The sequence below is a fragment of the Bufo gargarizans genome, chromosome 4, assembly GCF_014858855.1.
Source record: "Bufo gargarizans isolate SCDJY-AF-19 chromosome 4, ASM1485885v1, whole genome shotgun sequence".
NCBI classification, from domain to species: domain Eukaryota; kingdom Metazoa; phylum Chordata; class Amphibia; order Anura; family Bufonidae; genus Bufo; species Bufo gargarizans.
In genome coordinates this window covers 95,316,390-95,336,842 of record NC_058083.1, presented here as the reverse complement: position 1 = coordinate 95,336,842, position 20,453 = coordinate 95,316,390, and the positions used below count along the sequence as shown (strand labels likewise).

The 20,453-nt window shown below is 45.8% G+C and overlaps 1 protein-coding gene across 3 annotated transcripts in view; it reads right to left on the bottom strand.

Annotated features, from left to right (window-relative positions):
* The window catches only part of RYK (receptor like tyrosine kinase), a 105,445-nt gene that overhangs the window by 46,468 nt on the left and 38,524 nt on the right, over positions 1 to 20,453 (bottom strand). The window contains exons 4-10 of one of the 3 annotated variants that reach the window (XM_044290642.1): positions 16,035 to 16,169; positions 13,523 to 13,582; positions 12,494 to 12,638; positions 12,015 to 12,115; positions 8,934 to 8,987; positions 5,505 to 5,630; positions 982 to 1,068 (exon numbers count right to left, since the gene is read on the bottom strand). In XM_044290642.1, coding sequence (XP_044146577.1) covers positions 982 to 1,068; positions 5,505 to 5,630; positions 8,934 to 8,987; positions 12,015 to 12,115; positions 12,494 to 12,638; positions 13,523 to 13,582; positions 16,035 to 16,169 — 708 coding nt within the window. Of the gene's footprint in view, positions 1 to 981; positions 1,069 to 5,504; positions 5,640 to 8,933; positions 8,988 to 12,014; positions 12,116 to 12,493; positions 12,639 to 13,522; positions 13,583 to 16,034; positions 16,170 to 20,453 lie in introns of all 3 variants that reach the window. The other 2 variants (XM_044290643.1, XM_044290644.1) reach the window with 2 other exon arrangements.

The window sequence follows — 20,453 nt, the reverse complement described above, 5'->3', positions numbered from 1 at the left end:
GGAGGTACCTTCATTAGACACGGCTGTCTCTGTATGGATCATTTCCAAAGAAAGATGAGTGTAATAGCGCCCATTACAGACAGCCGCCGTCACCTTTGTTTGCAGCTGTGTCATGAAACATTAACCTGGACTAGAACTGTATCGTCTTAAGCAACAAATCCAGGTTCTGTTTGAGATCTAAAGACTGTCGGGTCAGTGAATAAGCCTCAAGAACATCATTTTCTAATAGCTGGCTATGAAACAGCACTTATGGACTCAGAATATTCCCTTAATAATAAATAATACCAGTCTTTTCAGCCACTGGAAAAAAAACGGCCTCAACTGCCGCTGTCATACAAGTAGTGATAGGAGGAACAGTAACAGCTCAGTGCTATGTGCAGGACATCCTGCGGCCATGTCTTGCCACTCATGGTAGGGCTTCCAACAATTTTTCACCAGAATAACGCTCGCCAACACACAAGGAATATCTCCACCAGATTACAACACTTATGGTGTGTATTTAGTTTTTACACCATCAGATTATCTGACAGATGGCCGTTTACACACAGAAATCTTGTGTTACACAAACCAATTATTGGTCTGATTGGACAGAAATTGGTCAGATAATCTGTTGGTGTAAATGCACCCTTACTTGGCTTCCTGGGTCACCAGATTTATTGCCAATCGAGCAGCTATAGGACCAGCTGAAATGCCAGTTAAAGCAAGCTACAAGTGTGCCGGATCTACAGGTCCAGCTGCAACATCTGTGGGTAAATGTACTGCAGTATACCATACAGAACCTGTATGCCTCCATGGCCAACCGCATCCTTTTGTATCCAGGCTAGAGCCTGCTTTCAATTGTACGGTTTTACCCAATAAAAGTAAGCTTTTGCTCTAGCATTGTAGTCACTTCCATATATCAATAGTCACATATTCATTCCATTCCAATAACTCCTTGTCAGTGACTGCATCTACCTATGGATGACAGAGCCGACAACTCACCTTTCACAGTTTTTACAAACACGGCCTTCTCTTTGCTTGGATCCTTTTCATCTACCAAAATGCCGTGGAATATTCGACCAAATGTCCCTGGGTAAACAAATCAGAACAAAAAAAAATAATTAGTACAGATAAAGTTAGAACTACAAATTGTTACCGAAACTAATGAACTTAAGGACGGTATAACGTAAAGTGGAAAAGACAAAGTGACGTCTGTAATGCTATACACACGCCAAGGACTGGGCCCGGTTTCAAGTCTCCAGCTTCATTGATAGATTCTTTGATTAAGCTGGGATGGCAAAACCAGTCAGGGGAAAACAGAGGGTCCATTTTAATGTTTTATCACTTTTAGGCCCCATGCACACGGCCGTTGTTCACGGCCTGGATCCCTCCTGAGAGCAGGAGCGCACGGCGTCACTGGTTGCTATGACGCCGTGCGCTCCCTGCTGCTGCCGCAATACAGTAATACACTGGTATGATCTATACCGGTGTATTACTGTATTGTGCCGGCAGCAGGGAGCGCACGGCGTCATAGCAACCAGTGACGCCGTGCGCCCCTGCTCTCAGGAGGGATCCAGGCCGCGGTTCCACGGCCCGCACACGGCCGTGTGCATGGGGCCTTAGGCTCGTTTAGCCCATTATGTGTTGAGGACCATTAAAGTTGTCTTTGTCAGTGCAGTTGGGCGGAATCAAAGACCTGAGACAGTGTTGAACCAGGGGAATCCATAAGAGCGGAGGAGGAAGAAGTGGTGCAGCGCTGCTAGAGTCTACCCAACAAATCCCAGTGACTTAATGGAGGGGTACACAGGAAGGAATCCCACCCAGACAGAGCACTACAAGGGCATACTACCTGCGACACCACAGACTGACATCTAAATTACTCCACATCCAAACGTACAAAAGGAGTGGGGAGAACTTTTAAAACCCTGTAATTTAGTTAGGCTCCATTCACACGTCCGCAAATGGGTTCGCATCAGTTCTGCAATTTTGCGGAACGGGTGCGGACCCATTAAGTTTCTATGGGGACGGAATGGATGCGGACAGCACACAGTGTGCTGTCCGCATCCGCCTTTGCGGAGCGTGGCCCCGGTCTTCGGGTCCACAGCTCCGCAAACGATATAACATGTCCTATTCTTGTCCGCCGCTGCGGACAAGAATAGGCATTTCTATAGGGGTGCCGGGCGGGTGTGTTGCGGATCCGGAAAACACCACGGACGTGTGAATGGAGCCTTATAAAAAGAGGTCCCGGACAATGGTTTTATGTGCGGTCACACGGGTAAGGGCTCATTCAGACGGTCGTATGCTGCTTTCCGCAATTTTGTGGATTAGATGTGGACCAATACACTTCTACGGGGCATCTTTTCGTACGTTCCACGAGCCCGCAAAACAAACATTTGCTATATGTGTCAGTGAAAATGGCCCTATTAAGGTCTATAGTTCCTCAAAAATGCAGAATGCAATCCTTTTTTTCTACTTTCACACCAGCAGCACTACGATCCGGCAGACAATACCTGGAATCGGCCAGAGAAAGGATGCACTAGAATTACGCTCTTCCAGGAAATCCTGTCAGACAAGGCTAGAGACCCCACCACCACCACCACAGACCGAATAGCAGCAGAAAGAAAACAAACTCGCTCTGTACATATAAAATAATCCCAAATTCAAACTCCCTCAAGCTAAACTCCCCTAAACTTGCCAGAAATGTTGTGGTGAAAAGTCAGCTCTTTGAAGAACATTAGGTTGACATTCATCTCCTTTCAGTTCATGCGTAAGCAGGCTGCCCAGGAACAAGCTGAGACTCGGCCAGGTTTAATGGCAGCACAGTTGATAAATGATGTACCGTATGTTAAAGTAAACTGCGTTACTACAAGGATATGTACCGTGCATTACTGGTACAGAACATGTCCTCGTAACAGACGTCAGCTTACACTGTATGAATGACGCAGGGCGGAAACACAAAAGCAAACTGGGCCAAAATGTACAGAAAATAGGTTCCGGGTTCGCCTTTCTGAAGTGTCTGCAGACTATATAATCAGAAGACATCCATCCATTAATTTCAAACAAGGATGCATATTACAAGCCTTGGTCTTCCATTTTTTCTCCTTGCTAAAACAATAGGAGATATGAGATCATTTCTAAGAGGAATCTCTTATCTAAGAGGCAATCCTCACCGCCGACAGAAAGACTGGGACTGAAGGACTTGTGACAAAATTTTAAGTAACAATGGCAGCACAGGGAAGTAAAGTTACAGCACAAGACTGTGGTCAGAGAGAGCAGCCAAGACAGGACTGTGTGGTATAAGACATTATGTACTTCTATAGTGGACAGGCATCTTATTAAAAGTCACTAAGGTACAAACTGGGGACTCAGAGGTGGTGACGACTCCTGGGACCAGCTATGCTCCAGTCCCATGAAGGACTCCCATTAAGAGGGGTTTTCACACCATCAGAAGTGGAGGCGAGACATTAGAGACTTCCTGATCAGCGGAGGACCACAGGCCCAGACTGCTTTTGACTGGAATCCAGCTGTGTTTCAGGAAACAAAAAGCTGAAGGATCTCATCCCTTTCATGCTGAAGATCAGCGAGGATACCCCTGATATTATGATAGTTATCACACAATGGCAATATCCTATAGAGGAGCCTGTAAGTCTATTCCCAATGATGATTATAAAACATTGAGCAGATGCCAAGTCAAAGTGTTCCCGAACATGACTAATCATACCGAGGAAGCAATCTTATCAGATCCAAATGTGTTGCATGAATCAGTCACATTCTGCACGTGGCGCAAGACCTGTGGAGGTCATTAATTAGCAGAAATTGTTTTACGTCGCCTTCTCGCCCTCAGAGTATCATAAACCTGAAAGGGGAAATTGCAATAGACTACGTTAAAGGCATACGCATACACACAATTATCCCAAGGCTGTGCAGCAGAAATGTCGCTAATACCAGAGGGCTGAGTGAGGCAGCGAAACAAAGCAAGATGAAAACAGTCCTCCCACTAATGGAAACTCAAACGTCTTGAACACTAGGGATTTATCCATGTGAAATACGCCTAAATTAGGTGTATTTCAGGCACAGATGGCAGCGCAAGTTGCGCCCAAATCTGCGCCTTTACCGCTCTCACACTAGGTCTAAAATTGTGGGTGTGGCGCTGTAAAATGCTCAAGTGTGAACCAGGGCCATAGGGAAGCATTGGTTTTCACGTGTTGAGCGTTTTACAGCGCGTTTGAACGCGCTGTAAAACGCTCAGGTGTGAACTTAGTCTGAAATCAGCAGGTTCTGATCGCTAACCTTACTACTATGTATGGAGGTGTCCCGACAGCAAATAATTATCAGGCTTACGTGTTGAAATCCCGCCTGATAATTTGCTCCAGCGGGAGAAAAGTTGCTGCTCGCAGTGTCTTCCAGTGCCTTGTTGCTTACTCTTCCCCAGTGACCAGACACGCACACTAGGCAATGTGTGAATGTCTATAGAGAATCGAAAATGTTACTTAGTTTGGTGGGGAGGCCAGCTCTAGGAAGAGTCCCGATTGTTCCAAACTTCTTACATTTAAGAATTATGGAGACCGCTGTGTTCTTGGGGACTTTCAGTGCAGCACAAAATCTTGTGTACCCCTTCTCCAGATCTGTGCCTCCACACAATCCTGTCTGAGCTCTACAGGCAGTTCTTTCCTCCTCATGGCTTGGTTTTTGCTTTGATATGCGTTGTTAGGCTACTTTCACACTGGTGGCACGGACCTCCGGCAGGCTGTTCCGTCGGGTGAACAGCCTGTCGGATCTGTCCTGCCGCTAGTGACTGTGTGCCCCCAGACTGCCGCTCCTTCCCCATTGACTATAATGGGGGCAGGGCGGAGTTCCGGCAGAAACCTGGCAGCGCACGGCGAGAGGCTGCCGGAATAAATGTTGGACATGTCGTAGTTTTAATACGGCAGCCTCTCGCCATGTGCTGCCATGCCTCCGCTGGAACTCTGCCCCCGCCCCCATTATAGTCAATGGGGACGAAGCGGCAGTCCAGGGGCACATGTTCACTAGCTGCAGGACGGTTCCGACAGGCTGTTAACCCGACGGAACAGCCTGACGGAGGTAATTGCCGCTAGTGTGAAAGCCTTAGCCGTGGGATCTTATATAAACAGGACTATGCCTTTCCAAATCATGTCCAATCAACTGAATTTAGCACAGGTGGACTCCAGTCAAGGTGTAGAAACATCTTAAAGATGATCAAGAGAAATGAGAGACCCATCGGAACTAAATTTCAAGTGTCATAGCAAGGGGTCTGAATGCTTATCTCTATGCAAAATTTTAATATATTTTCACCTTCTCATAATGGGGTATTGAAAAGCAAACAGAAAAAATTTGATTTATTCTTTCCCATTTGAGCTCAAGGGTGCAACATAACAAAATGTAAAAAAAATGTAAGCGTGTGAAGACTTTCTGAATGCACTGTATCTCACCAACATTACTCATACCCTAAACCTAGCAATTATCTGAACTGAAATCTACAAGAAACTCAGACTATGGCAGCATACCTTCCTGCAGGACATCCTGAAGTGTCACTCTTTCTCTGGAGAGGGCGATGTCCTTCACCTTGGCTTTTGCCTCTTGTAGGGTGACACTTTTCAGGTCATTCTTCTCGATCCGCAGCGTTGGATAACCTGAGGAGCCAACGGAACCCAACAAAAGCAATATGAATACCCTACCCTGGTAGAAACCCACATCATGAATACACTGCTCACACAAAAGGAAATCAAGTGGCATATGGAGAACATACAGAACTGGTCACTTCTAAAAGAGCAGAGGAGTCTTCACATGGAAAAAGGGCAGATCTAGCAAAAGGTTTGTACTTGGTACATGATTGGGATAATATGGCAAATTAGCGCCAGAGGAATGTATGAACAGTTATAACGTGGCCTGCTGGTGATAGAAGCTATAGACTTCTCTACGTCACCTTATAACAGTAGTCCGGTACATAAAAGAAGAACTTTACTATTGCTATCAGATCGGCTATTGGGTGTTAACCAAAACGGCGCCTTCCTGGCACCCTAAGGGTTTGTGCAAAGTGCTCCTAAAAATCAGACCCTGCCAGTGAAGTACCTCATCCCCGGGTGGCTTGGCAGATACGCCTAGTGGAATTCTTAAGGACATAGATGTCATTCTGTGTGATCTGGATTCTTGTCCACTAAGATGCCCAGCACTTAACATTTCAGTCATTCCTCTGTGACAAAAGTTCTGTGAAGGTTCTCATTTATCCAGGTCATGGTATATCTGTAAAGAATAAATCAAGGCAACTGGACGTACTGTAGATTTCTTGAAACGTTTCACTCGTTCTTCCAACGAGCTTTCTCAATTCTGAGTGACTGTACAAGAATTCTGGGAATAAATATGTAACCGAATCCACATCTGGTAATTATACCCAGCATTGGGTCAGAGGTCATTATACCCAGCATGGGGTCAAAGGTGTTGATACCATTATCCTAATTGGAGTCAGTAGGTGATAATGACCTCCCAGAAAAAGGTGTCAAGACAGCATTGTATGTGGCAGACAATAGATGTCTAACCCCCCCACCTCTATTCAAGCTTGGCTTCTTCATTTTTACATAGATGGCCTCCCTCACACCTCGTTTGTACCAATCGGCCTCCTTATCCAAAACACGTACTTGACTGTCTTCAAAGGTGTGACCTGTTCCTTTTAGATGTAAGTGCACGGCTGAATCTTGACCAGAGGTTTTGGCTTTTATGCTGAGCCATACGCTGATGTAGTTGTTGTTGTTTTGTTTCGCCGATATACAGTTCTGAGCATTCCTCATTGCACTGGACTGCGTACACAATGTTGTCCATCTTGTGTTTAGGCGTAGGGTCTCTGGGGTGAACAAGTTGTTCCTCCAATTAGGATAATGGCATCAACACCTTTGAACCCATGCTGGGTATAATGACCTCTGACCCCATGCTGGGTATAATTACCAGATGTTGATTCAGTTACATATTTATTCCCAGAGAATTCTTGTACAGTCACTCAGAATTGAGAAAGCTCGTTGGAAGAACGAGTGAAACGTTTTCAAGAAATCTACATCCTACGTCCAGTTGCCTTGATTTATTCTTTACAGATATATCTGTGACAGAGGGACTGTGGATTACTCTGCACCTACCAATAGCTGGTAGACATTTGGCCTTTGGTTAGATATGAAATTGCTGCATCTGGTCAAATGTTATCAGAAACCAAACCCACAATATAAATAGAGATATATAGACGAGAGTTGTACAATTATTCCAGTAACCCAACAGTTCACTAGACAATGAGACTTTATGCACCTGTAGAAGAGGCAATTTACTGCCAGTCTTTAGATTTTTTTTCCTCTTACTGATGTCCATGATTTTCAGTACATACACAGGTTAAAACGACCCTCCAGTTCAAGGGGGGGGGGGGGGGGGGGAGAGAAATCACAAAACAGAAGCCTTACCCGGTGCCTCCTTCTCATATTTTAAGCTGCAGATCTTCCAGTTCCTGGGCTTTTCTTCTATCACCCAAGATGGCTGCACTTCTCTGACTCCCAGACGTACACTGAGCATGTCCTGCTTCCCTTGGACTAACCAGTACTGCTCACATGAGAAGCGCTGGCCAATCCAAGGACAGCGCTGGACAAGCGGGAAGTGTCTTGGATTACGAAAAGCACGGTGTGCATCAGGCAGTCTCAGAAGACGTGCGGCCACCTTGGGTGACAGGAAATGAGTCCAAGAATAAGGAGGGAATCAGGTAAGTGTTCTGTTGGTTCTCCAGTTAATGTGATTTTTTTTCTTGAACTAAAGGGTCACTTTAAAGCTGGATGGACCATATCCTGGTGATCAGGAGGGTCTCCTCTTGTATAGAAAAGTGTGTGTGGGTGACGGAGGAGCCCTGGACGCATTGTACTTTAACATGGGGCGATATGTAAGCACATGCACTTTTTGCCGAAATTGCTGCAACAAAACCAAATGGATTCACATACACTTCTGCTGTAGAGCGTCCTTCCACTGCATCACTGGTAATGGTCTCAGTCCCTGCTGACTAATTGGGGCTATGTCCATTGCCTAGGACAGTAGTTATACAAAATGTCTTCTATAGAACAGCACACTGTTACAATGTAATTTTCTTTTAGGAGCATAATTGCCAGTTACAATGCCGGGCTTGCATATCCCCAGTGCAGACCTCCATGTGCATATCCTAGATAAAAACGGATGTTGTACAATCTATAGGACAGCGCCAGCCACTCTCATAAAATTCCTGCTGCTCGCTGTACACGTCCATCACTAAAACTGTACCAATATAGTCTGGTACGAGGCACTCCTATTACAAATACTGGTATTTCCATGTCCTGAAATGAATGAATCAACATTCACCTATGTGCCGGAACGTAACGCTACGTATCCTATGCACTGGCTGGGCCGGATCCCTTGTGAGCTCAGGTGGTCTTTAATCCCCATTAAGTGCCACAAGTCTCTACTGAATAATTATGGTAGATGCCTCTGAGCAACGCAAATGGATCCAAACAGCCTCTCTGCAAGGTCTCCAGATACCTAAGGAATCTGAACTATTTCCAGAACCAAAAAGCAAATATTGAAAGGAAACCCACCCCAACGTAGTTAGTGCAGGAAAAACGTAACAAGCTAGAAAATAAGTAAATGCATGGATACACATGTAATAGACGGCATCTGATGGTCATGACTGCCACCTTGTGGAGGAAAGGAAACAGGACATCCATGAAGTCGCAGGATACAGCATACACAGATTACACAGTACTGGTCAAATGCCATCACATTTCTAGAACAATATATTTTAATGCTGAAAATCAATTAAGATCATTTATTTTTTCACCAATTAGTAAAGTTGAGTTCACTGATAAGTTACCAATAGTTATTGTGAACAGGTTTTCCCATCATGGCCCACACTTCTAAAAAACAACAACATAGTGAAATATACTTACCGCTTAAATTCCGCGCCGTTCCTGCGCCGCTGGTGCTGTTTTCCCCCACTGCGTCTAGACCACCAGGGACAAAAACATATTAACCTCCATGCTTCCTTAGTCCACAAGGGATATCATCATTAACCCATCAGCCACGCCACCCCCACCCCAAGGAACATTTATCATTAAAGGGAATCTGTCACCTATTTTGAGCCTATAATACTGTTAACATAGCAATGTGCAATAAAGTACCTTCATTCCTGCATGTGTCCTCTTTCTTTTATTCAACTTTTCATTCAGATGAAAAAGTGATTTTTCTGATATGCTAATTAAGCCTCAAGGTGCCCAGTAAGCCTCTAGTGCCCAATAACGCCCCCCCTGCAGTGCCCAGCCCGCCTTTCTTCCAAGCCCAGCATGCCTCCTAAGAAATAAATGTCCTCCCACATCCTTGCCAAACGGCGCCGCCCCCTCCACTACGTCATGTAATTTATTCACTGCACCGTCCTTGCTTCCTCCTCTCTTGGCCTCCGAAATCCCGCGCATGCGTAGTATCGCTGAGTGCCTGCGCCTGTACGATACTCCTGCTCCTGAGGGCAACAGCCTCAATAGTGTCACTAGGCATGCGCCGAGCCCAGTGACGTAATCAGAGCGCTGTTGCCCTCAGGAGCCGGAGTATCGTACAGGCACAGGCAGTCAGCGATACTGTGGCTGTGCGGGATTTCGGAGGCCAAGAAAGGAGGACGCAAGGACGGTGGGGTGAATAAATTACATAACATAGTGGAGGGGGCGGCGCCGTTTGGCAAGGATGTGGGAGGACATTTATTTCTTAGGAAGTGTGCTGGGCTTGGAAGTAAGGCGGGCTGGGCACTGCAGGGGGGCGTTACTGGGCACTAGAGGAGAGGAATAAGGCCCCTCTGGGCACCTTGAGACTTAAATTAGCATATCTGAAAAGTTGAATAAAAGAAAGGACACATGCTGGAATGAAGGTACTTTATTGCACATTGCTATGTTAACAGTAATATAGGCTCAAAATAGGTGACAGATTCCCTTTAAGCCACCCAGAGGACCTTTCACTCGTATACAAACTAAAAACTAACTATCTGTGGGCAGAGCGGCGCCCAGGGGTCCCCCTGCACTTACTAGTATGCCTGGGCGCCGCTCCGTTCGCCCGGTATAGGCTCCGGTGTCTTAGCTCCGTCTGTTGTATTGGACTGATTTTTTTGTAGGAGGCGTGTCTCTTGCTGCAGTGCTGGCCAATCGCAGCGCACAGCTCATAGCCTGGCTCAGACACCGGAGCCTATACCGGGCGAACATAGCGGCACCCAGGCATACTAGTAAGTGCAGGGGGACCCCTGGGCGCCGCTCTGCCCACAGATAGAGTTAGTTTTTAGTTTGTATACGAGTGAAAGGTCCTCTTTAAAGGGGTTCTGCAGTTTGTTTAAACTGATGATCTATCCTCTGGATAGATCATCAGCTTCTGATCGTGGGGGTCCGACACCCGGGACCCCCGCCGATCAGCTGTTTGAGAAGGCAGCAGCGCTCCTGGAGTGAACAGAGCTTAGCCGCGCCCAGGCCAGTTGATACTAGTCATGACATCACTGGGCCTGCGGTAAACCGTGAGAAGGCCGCGGTGCTCCTGGAGCGCCACTGCCTTCTCAAACAGCTGATCGGTCGGGGGTCCCGGGGGTCGGACCCCCACCGATCAAAAGCGGATGATCTATCCAGAGGATAGATCATCAGTTTAAACAAACTGCAGAACCCCTTTAAACATTCAGAAGTCACCCTGAGCTACCATTAAAGGGTTCAGGGGCAAAGAGACCCTGAATGTAGTGCACGCCCTGGGAGGTAATCCTGCTTATATAGCCATTTTTTTTCTCGAAGTAAGCATTAGAAATGTGTGATTAGTAGGGAGCGGAGGTTTTATGAACTTCTGTCAGTAAATCTCCTGGAGACCATTACAGAGACATGTACCAGAGGATAAGACAGCCGTGTGTACTTATTCATACAAGTCAAAGGCGTGTGTAGGTGGTCTTTACAAGGCTAGCTATCTGCACTTGAACTCTGCGGGTCAGAGCGACCCCAAAGTTAAAGGGGTTGTCTCATCTCGCCGTTGCCAAGGCAAGATGAGACACAGTACCAGCCACCTCCCGACCGGGAACCAGCACAGTGCCCCGGGCGTGCATGAGCGCTACGGAAACAGCGCAGCACAGCAAGGTATGTCCATTCCCCAACGCAGAGACAGTATAGCTTGCTGCGCTATAGCAATGAGAGCTACAGAAACAGCAGAGCACCGGAGCGCTCTGAAGCCTGAAGTGGTGGGTACTGTGTCTCATCTCGCCTTAGTGACAGGTCTAGAAATGAGGATGAAAAATCTAGCTATGTGAGATTAACATGGAAAATGTAGACTTTAAATATAGGTCACTGTTCAAACAGAGGGGCTAAAAACAAACAAAACTGTGGACATCAAGAAACAGAGGAGACCGAGGTTAATGCTAAATATTTGCAAGAAGTGAAAAAAATAACTAATACTTAAAAGGAGGTTCTCCACCATTTTAACACTTTTGCCCCCACCCACCTTCTCCAGCGGACCTGTGGTGGCAAGCATACTTATCTGCTCCCCACCCACTCTTGCAAACTTCTGTCAAGGAGAGGAGTCACCCGTGCCGCTGCAGCCATTGATTGGCCTCAGGGGTGAAGTTTCCTCCAACAGGCAAATGATCCAATGATGTTTTGCTTGGGGTACATGTCACCACTGTGGGCAATCATTGGCTGCAGTGGCTTACATGACCCCTGTCCGTTGCAGAAGTTTACAAGAGGAGACCGGTGCACAGCAAACACAGCTGTTGACCAAAAGAGAAAGGGAGCAGATAAGTATGCTTACCTCTCCGCTGCGGTGGGGAGGGGAAGAGGGAGCCAATATTTGTTTAAAAAAAAAAGGTGGAGCAGCCCTTTAAGTCTGCTCTACATATATAACAATCGTAATGAGAAAGGTCGACGTAAAGAGGCATGATCAAAACTACCAACATAACATGAAGGAAGCAGGTTTCCTTATATTTTCGCAGTCAAATAGACTGAATAGAGGACTTTTATATGAACGCTTACTGGTGACGGGCGTTGCGTTGTTGGGGGTGTCTGCTCGTAGGTACTGCGTTGTCTGGGTTGAAGGCTGAGAGAGTCCCTGGGAGCTGCCGCTGTCACTCATGCTGGAAGGAGAAAAGAAACCCTCAAGGTCAGTACAATAGACACTTCTGGAGAACCTGTCACCTCTCCTAACATGTCTGTTTTAGTAAATGCTTGTATTCTCCATGTAAGAACAATACCGATTCCAGCAGTGATATTTCTCTGACTATGCCAAATATTATTATTTTTTTTTTTTTTTTTTTTTTTTTATGGTTAAGCAACTCGTGAAGATAAGGCAGCAGTAAAAACCTTTATGATAATGGATGTCCTCACCATTCCTAGCACAAGAACATGATCATTTTACAAGGGATTTACAAAAAATGCTAGTCTAGTCAAAATTGCTTCAAACAGACTTTAAACAGAATTTAGTCAGTGGTGCCACCAAGTGGACAAAGTCTTACCTGTCATCCAGTTCCACTCTCTTCATACTGTGAAGATGCAGCACGGCCAGGATAATCGCCACTAGGAAAATGACTGCGCAGCAAACACCGACGCTGATATAGAAGACACGGGTTGAGGTGGTAGGGGCGACATTTACAGGATCAACTGAAAGACATGTGAAGAACATCACATACATCTGCAGGAAAGTAGAATATTCATCGAACCCTCATAGCCAAGACACATGTAATCACTGAGTCTCCCATACTATGGGACCATACAATCCATATGCCGCTGTATAGTGCTTCTGACCAGCAGTGCATTTTAGATTTAAAGGGGTTGTCCAGGATTAGGAAAAGTCTGCTTTCTTCCAATAAGAGGGGATGCAAATTAACTCTTAGCAAGCTCTGCCTCTAAGAAGGTAGCTGTCCTATAAATCAAGGCCTCGAGACAAGACTTGGATAATAAACCAGCACCTCATCTGCAGACACCTGTCTCCGTGCAGACAGTACTGGCCTAACTTAGTGAGTGGCCTAGGTCAGGATTAGAGGAACACTATATGTCCTTATGGAGAGCGCCTCAATGGCGCAAGGAGTCTTGTAGACCAGGCAGTGATATCGTCCATTGACTGTGTCCGTGGTATTGCTGCCCCACCCCACGGGACTCTTCAAATCTGACCAAGGACAATACCTGCCTAGGGTTTGTATGTAGGTGACACTACATCTGGAATATGGCAAGCTACACCTTATTTCATAAAAAAAAAAACTGCAGTGGAAAAAACAAAAACAAACTCTGCTTGCCTGCATCTGAACTCTGAGGTATATGGACGTACAGTGGGACGCCTCATACTTTTGAGGGTGTCACGTTACTGCCCCATATACCTGAAATCTTGTACGTCTGTGTGACATTGGCTTCTCCCAATGCGTAGTGATTACATTGCACACATGATACTCTCTGGCTGACATGCTGCCGCCGCGGCATTTGCGTCTCTCCGTGCGCGCGGTCAGTTCAGGAGGGACCCCTTGTGAAGGACACTACAGATGAGAACTTACAGTGAACTCTTGTGCTGTTCTTGTCTGGAGATATTGGGGGCTTCACTTCTTGCTCAATCTCTGTAGAAAGAAACAATCAGTTGTCACATTCAGCGGAGCGCACTACCCGTAGTATTCAGTATAAAGAACCTTGTCTATTCGCCCCTATAGGACGTCATATACAAAGGATGCATACAGCATACAGATACCAAACATACCAAGTACCCTACAAGCAAAAATGTGACAGAAAAAAAATGAAAAACTCCAACATACAGGTGGGATTTATCAGGCTATTTGCACCTTCTGTGGTGATAAAAATTGCAAATTATGGGGCATGTCACATCTGTGCAATCATTTGCATCTATTTAGGGTACGGCCACACGGTCAGGTTTCCTGATGCAGTTTTAGAAGCCAAAATCAGCAGTGGATCATAAAAGAAGAGAAAGCATAAAGGACCGATAGGACTTCTCTTTTTTCAATTCACTCCTGGTTTTGGCTTCTAAAACAGCATCAGAAACCTGACTGTGTGACTGTACCTTTAAGGCTACTTTCACACTAGCGTTCGGGGCTCCGCTTGCGAGTTCCGTTTGAATAGGCAATGCGCCACAGACCTGTCACTTACCAGTAGGAGGAGCACCAGGCCGGTCAGACATCGCAGCTCTTCAGGTAAGTATAATGCTTGTATTTATTGCCAAGTAAGGCTACTTTCACACTTGTGTTTGAACGGATCCGATCATATTAATGCAGACGGAGGCTCCGTTCAGTACGGATCCGTCTGCATTAATAACTTAGAAAAATTTCTAAGTGCGAAAGTAGCCCGAGCGGAGCCGTTCAGACTTTCAATGTAAAGTCAATGGGGCACGGATCCGCTTGAAGATTGAGCCATATGGTGTCCTCTTCAAGCGGATCCGTTCCCATTGACTTACATTGTAAGTCTGGACGGATCCGCACGCCTCCACACGGCCAGGCGGCCAGCCGAACGCTGCAAGCAGCGTTCAGCTGTCCGCCTGGCCGTGCGGAGGCGAGCGGAGCGGAGGCTGAACGCCGCCAGACTGATGCAGTCTGAGCGGATCCGCATCCATTCAGACTGCATCAGGGCTGGACGGAAGCGTTCTGCTCCGCTCGTGAGCTCCTTCAAACGGAGCTCACGAGCGGACAGCAGAACGCTAGTGTGAAAGTAGCCTAACCATGGCAGCCAAGACTGCAATAGCGTCTTGGCTGCCATGGTAACCGATCGGAGCCCCAGCGATTTAAACTGGGACTCCGATTGGTACTCTCCGCTGCCACCAATGATGGTCGCACTGGTCACAATACTTGGAATCCGCACTGCCCGGCCACCAATAAATATAGAGGGAGGGGGCCGCACTGGTCATATTTAATACTGGGGAGGGAGGGAGGGGGAGGCCGCACTGGTCATATTTAATACTGGGGAGGGAGGGGGGCCGCACTGGCCACCAATAAGTTAAATACAGGAGGGGAAGGGGTCTGCAGTCATGTACACAGTTCTCAGTATATTCTAACATGAAGCGTCCCCATCACCATGGGAACGCTTCTGTGTTTAGAATATACTGTCGGATCTGAGTTTTCCGAAGTGAAAAATCAGATCTGAAATAAACAGTTATGCAAACGGATCCGTTCTGAACGGATGCAAGCGTTTGCATTATAGGAGCGGATCCGTCTGTGCAGACACCAGACGGATCCGCTCCTAACGCAAGTGTGAAAGTAGCCTAATCTTGTCGCTTTTAAAAAACAAGGATAACAGAAAAACAGGTTGGGTTTAAAAGTTGGGCCAACACAAACAAATTGAATACGTTTTAAGCCAAAAAATGGTGCAAAAAGCAGCACAAACCTGCACACTCACAGCCTCCACATGTACCCGGCTTAAAGGGCATCTGTCAGCAGATTTGTACCCATGACACTGGCTGACCTGCTGCTACATGTGCGCTTGGCAGCTGAAGACATCTGTGTTGGTCCCATGTTCATATGTGCTCCATCGCTGAGAAATATGATGTTTTAAATTTGCAAATGAGCCTCTAGGAGCAACGGGGGTGTTGCCATTACACCTAGAGGCTCTGCTCTCTCTGCAACTGCTGCACCCTCTGCACTTTAATTGACAGAACCAGGCAGTGAAAATGTCATAATCCCTGTACCTGTCAAATTGCAAGGTGTGCAGCAGTTGCAGTCTCTAGGTGTAATGGCGACACCCCCGTTGCTCGTAGATGCTCATTTGCATATATTAAAACATTTTTCTCAGCAATGCGGGCACATATGGACATGGGACCAACACAGATGTCTTTAGCTGCCAAGCGCACATGTAACAGGTCAGCCGGTGTCATAGGTACAAATCTGATGACAGATGCTCTTCAAAAACAACCCAAGATGCACCAAATTTATTAAGAGCCACGTGACTCAAATTTTACAGGGACAACACTTTACAGCTGAAGCCCCTAACAAGGGAAGCTGCCGGTTTATCATTAGCGTAGGTTTCCTTCCTCAACTCGAGGCCGCAGAGCCCCCGTTAGACCACACTTACTCCTGTAGCACATTTTCCTCCGCTTGAAGTTGAGGACTGTGATGTTCTTGGCAGGGCTGATAGTTATGTTGAGCTGCATGACGAGCATGACCTCCGCCTCCATTTTCCCAGAGCAGAAGAGACCGACTCTGAAGACTGCCAAGTAAAACAGAGGAAAAGACTGTGAATGTCAGAAGTGAAGGCGGCCCTGCACAGAGTGGTTTAATCTGTGACCCGGGTACACATTCTGCCAGGGTAGAAGTGAATAGAAAAACATAGACTCGCTCCACAAACACAAACCTGGCCATGCAAATCACTGACAGCGACTTGCACTTGTTCTCAGCCTTGATAATAAAGTGCTGAGCGCAAAAAGTCACCCACAGCGCAGAAACCGCAAGGCACATGGGATAGAAACAGTTAAAAGCATTGCTAAGACTCCCATGACAAGTGTGAGCTAAAGCAAGTTTTTAATTGGAATCAATAAAAGCAATGCTCCCGTTATTGGGTGTTGTTACATACTTGCTATGGTGCCCCCTGCTGGTATATTCTTGTTATGGCACGCCACGTGGTCTTCTGATTCTCTCCCAGAATGCGTATGTGTGGGCAAGAAAACGCCGCTTCTAGTGCCAAGGAGTAAGGAGGTGGGGCTGAGCTACTCAGCATGTGCTATCACTGGACACATTGGGGGAGATTTACTAAGACCGGGGCTTCCTACGCCACTCAGTAAATCTGGAGTAAGAAGTGACAATATTAATAAAAAGGCACAGGTGCCCTATGGCTTTCCGTGCGTCAGAAACGGAAATCTATGCAACTAGCAGCTGGCGGAGATTTCAACTACAATGTACGCCAATTTATGCCGCAAATTATAGAAAATTATAGGAGGCTCTGAGCCCTCCTGGAGATTTTCTTGCCACTTAGAAGATCAAAAAGTCTCATATTATGGTGCAAATACCGTGCGCGCCATAATCTGTGATGTAAAGCACTGATAAATCTTCCTGTTTGTGAGAACATTGTGAAGGACAGCACAATGCGCCATACCAAATAGGAGACTGCAGGTGGCACCATACCAAGTAATAGGGATTGACAGATATTGATTTTTTAGGGCAGATACCGATAATGTGTGAACTTTCCGGCCGATAGCCAAGAATTTATACCGATATTCAGTGAATTTTCATTTTAACCACTTCAACCCCGCTAGCTAAAACCCCCTTAATGACCAGGCCACTTTTTACACTTCGGCACTACACTACTTTCAACGTTTATTGCTCAGTCATGCAACTTACCACCCAAATGAATTTTACCTCCTTTTCTTCTCACTAATAGAGCTTTCATTTGGTGGTATTTCATTGCTGCTGACATTTTTACTTTTTTGTTATTAATCGAAATTTAACGATTTTTTTTGCAAAAAAATTAAATTTTTCACTTTCAGTTGTAAAATTTTGCACAAAAAAAAAAAACTACATCCATGTATAAATTTTTCGCTGAATTTATTGTTCTACATGTCTGATAAAAAAATAAAAAGAAAATGTTTGGGTAAAAAAAAAAAAATGGTTTGGGTAAAAGTTATAGCGTTTACAAACTATGGTACAAAAATGTGATTTTCCGCTTTTTGAAGCAGCTCTGACTTTATGAGCGACTGTCATGTTTCCTGAGGTTCTACAATGCCCAGACAGTACAAACACCCCACAAATGACCCCATTTCGGAAAGTAGACACCCTAAGGTATTCACTGATGGGCATAGTGAGTTCATAGAACTTTTTATTTTTTGTCACAAGTTAGCGGAAAATGATGATTTTTTTTATTTTATTTTTTCATACAAAGTCTTATATTCCACTAACTTGTGACAAAAAATAAAAACTTCCATGAACTCACTATGCCCATCACAAAATACCTTGGGGTGTATTCTTTCCAAAATGGGGTCACTTGTGGGGTAGTTATACTGCCCTGGCAATTTAGGGGCCCTAATGTGTGCGGAGTAGTTTGAAATCAAAATCTGTAAAAAAAAATGGCCGGTGAAATCCTAAAGGTGCTCTTTGGAATGTGGGCCCCTTTGCCCACTGCAAAAAAGTGTCACACATCTGGTATCGCCATACTCAGGAGAAGTTGGGCAATGTGTTTTGGGGTGTCATTTTACATATACCCATGCTGGGTGAGATAAATATCTTGGTCAAATGCCAACTTTGTATTAAAAAAATGGGAAAAGTTGTCTTTTGCCCAGATATTTCTCTCACCCAGCATGGGTATATGTAAAATGACACCCCAAAACACATTCCCCAAATTCCCCAGTACGGCGATACCAGATGTGTGACACTTTTTTGCAGTCTAGATGGGCAAAGGGGCACACATTCCAAAGAGCACCTTTCGGATTTCACCGGTCATTGTTTTAACAGATTTTGATTTCAAACTACTTCGCACGCATTTGGGCCCCTAAAATGCCAGGGCAGTATAACTACCCCACAAGTGACCCCATTTTGGAAAGAAGACACCCCAAGGTATTCCGTGAGGGGCATGGCGAGTTCCTAGAATTTTTTTTTTTGTCACAAGTTAGTGGAATATGAGACTTTGTAAGGAAAAAAAAAAAAAAAAACATTTTCCGCTAACTTGTGACAAAATACCCCACATAACTTGTGTATAAATACCCCACATGAGACCCCATTTTGGAAAGAAGACACCCCAAGGTATTCAATGAGGGGCATGGCGAGTTCATAGAATTTTTTTATTTTTTTTTGGCACAAGTTAGCGGAAATTGATTATTTTTTTGTATTTTCTCACAAAGTCTCCCTTTCCGCTAACTTGGGACAAAAATTTCAATCTTTCATGGACTCAATATGCCCCTCACGGAATACCTTGGGATGTCTTCTTTCCAAAATGGGGTCACTTGTGGGGTATTTATACTGCCCTGGCATTTTAGGGTCCCTAAAGCGTGAGAAGAAGTCTGGAATATAAATGTCTAAAAACTTTTACGCATTTGGATTCCGTGAGGGGTATGGTGAGTTCAAGTGAGATTTAATTTTTTGACACAAGTTAGTGGAATATAAGACTTTGTAAGGAAGAAAAAAAAAAAATTCCGCTAACTTGGGCCAAAGAAATGTCTGAATGGAGCCTTACAGGGGGGTGATCAGGGAGTCTATATGGGGTGATCACCACCCCCCCCCCCCCCCCCCGTCATTGATCACCCCCCTGTAAGGCTCCATTCAGACGTCCGTATGTGTTTTGCGGATCCGATCCATGTATCCGTGGATCCGTAAAAATCATATGGACGTCTGAATGGAGTCTGACAGGGGGGTGATCAGGGAGTCTAGATGGGTGATCACCCCCCTGTCATTGATCAGCCCCTGTAAGGCTCCATTCAGACGTCCGTATGTGTTTTGCGGATCCGATCCATGTATCCGTGGATCCGTAAAAATCATACGGACGTCTTAATGGAGCCTTACAGGGGGGTGATCAGGGAGTCCATATGGGTGATCAGGGGTTCATAAGGGGTTAATAAGTGACAGGGGGGAGGGTTTAGTGTAGTGGTGTTTGGTGCTACTTTACTGAGCTACCTGTGTCCTCTGGTGGTCGATCCAAGCAAAAGGGACCACCAGAGGACCAGGTAGCAGGTATATTAGACGCCGTTATCAAAACAGCGTCTAATATACCTGTTAGGGGTTTAAAAAAAATAAAAAATAAAAATATCGCATCCACTCGCTTACCCTCCATTCCTGTGAACGCGCGCCTGTGGAGATAACGCACGGATGCGTCCAGGAGGAATGAATCGACCGCCTCCCGGATGCATCCGTGCGTTACATGGTCGGGAGGCGGTTAAATAAAAATTCCTACTGAAATCTGCTGAAAATGAATATGTTTATTGTTAACGTGTAGTTTTTTTTGTAAATCTTTCCTTTTCATTTATAATTAATATTTTTGTGTGCTTTTTTTTTTTTTTTTTTTTTACTAACTATTAGCCCCCTTAGGGACTAGAACCCCTGTCCTCTCAGGATGAATAGGACCTCCCACTGTCTCTGCTGCTCTAACTTTGTGCACAGGGCAGCAGGGAGCTGACTATAGCAGCCTGGGCTTTAATAGCGTCCTGGCTGCCATGGTAACTGATCGGAGCCCCAGGCTTACACTGCTGGGGCTCCGATCGGAACTGCCACTGAGGAGGAGGGGAGAGGGGACCCTGTGGCCACTGCCACCAATGATTAATATTGGGGGGCTATGTGATTCTGCAGCCAGCTCCCGCCTCCTGTATATGAATTAATGAGAGAGTTATCGTCATTGGTGGCGCAGTGGCCATAGCCCCGCCCCTCCTCTTGTCCGCTCTCCTCTCATTGGTGGCAGCAACACAGGGGGAGGGAGACACTGCTTCCTTCTCCCCTGTGCTGCTGAGGGAACACGGATCTCACTGAGAGCAGCGTGATCCGTGTTCCCGTTTCGTTATCAGAATATCGGCAAAAT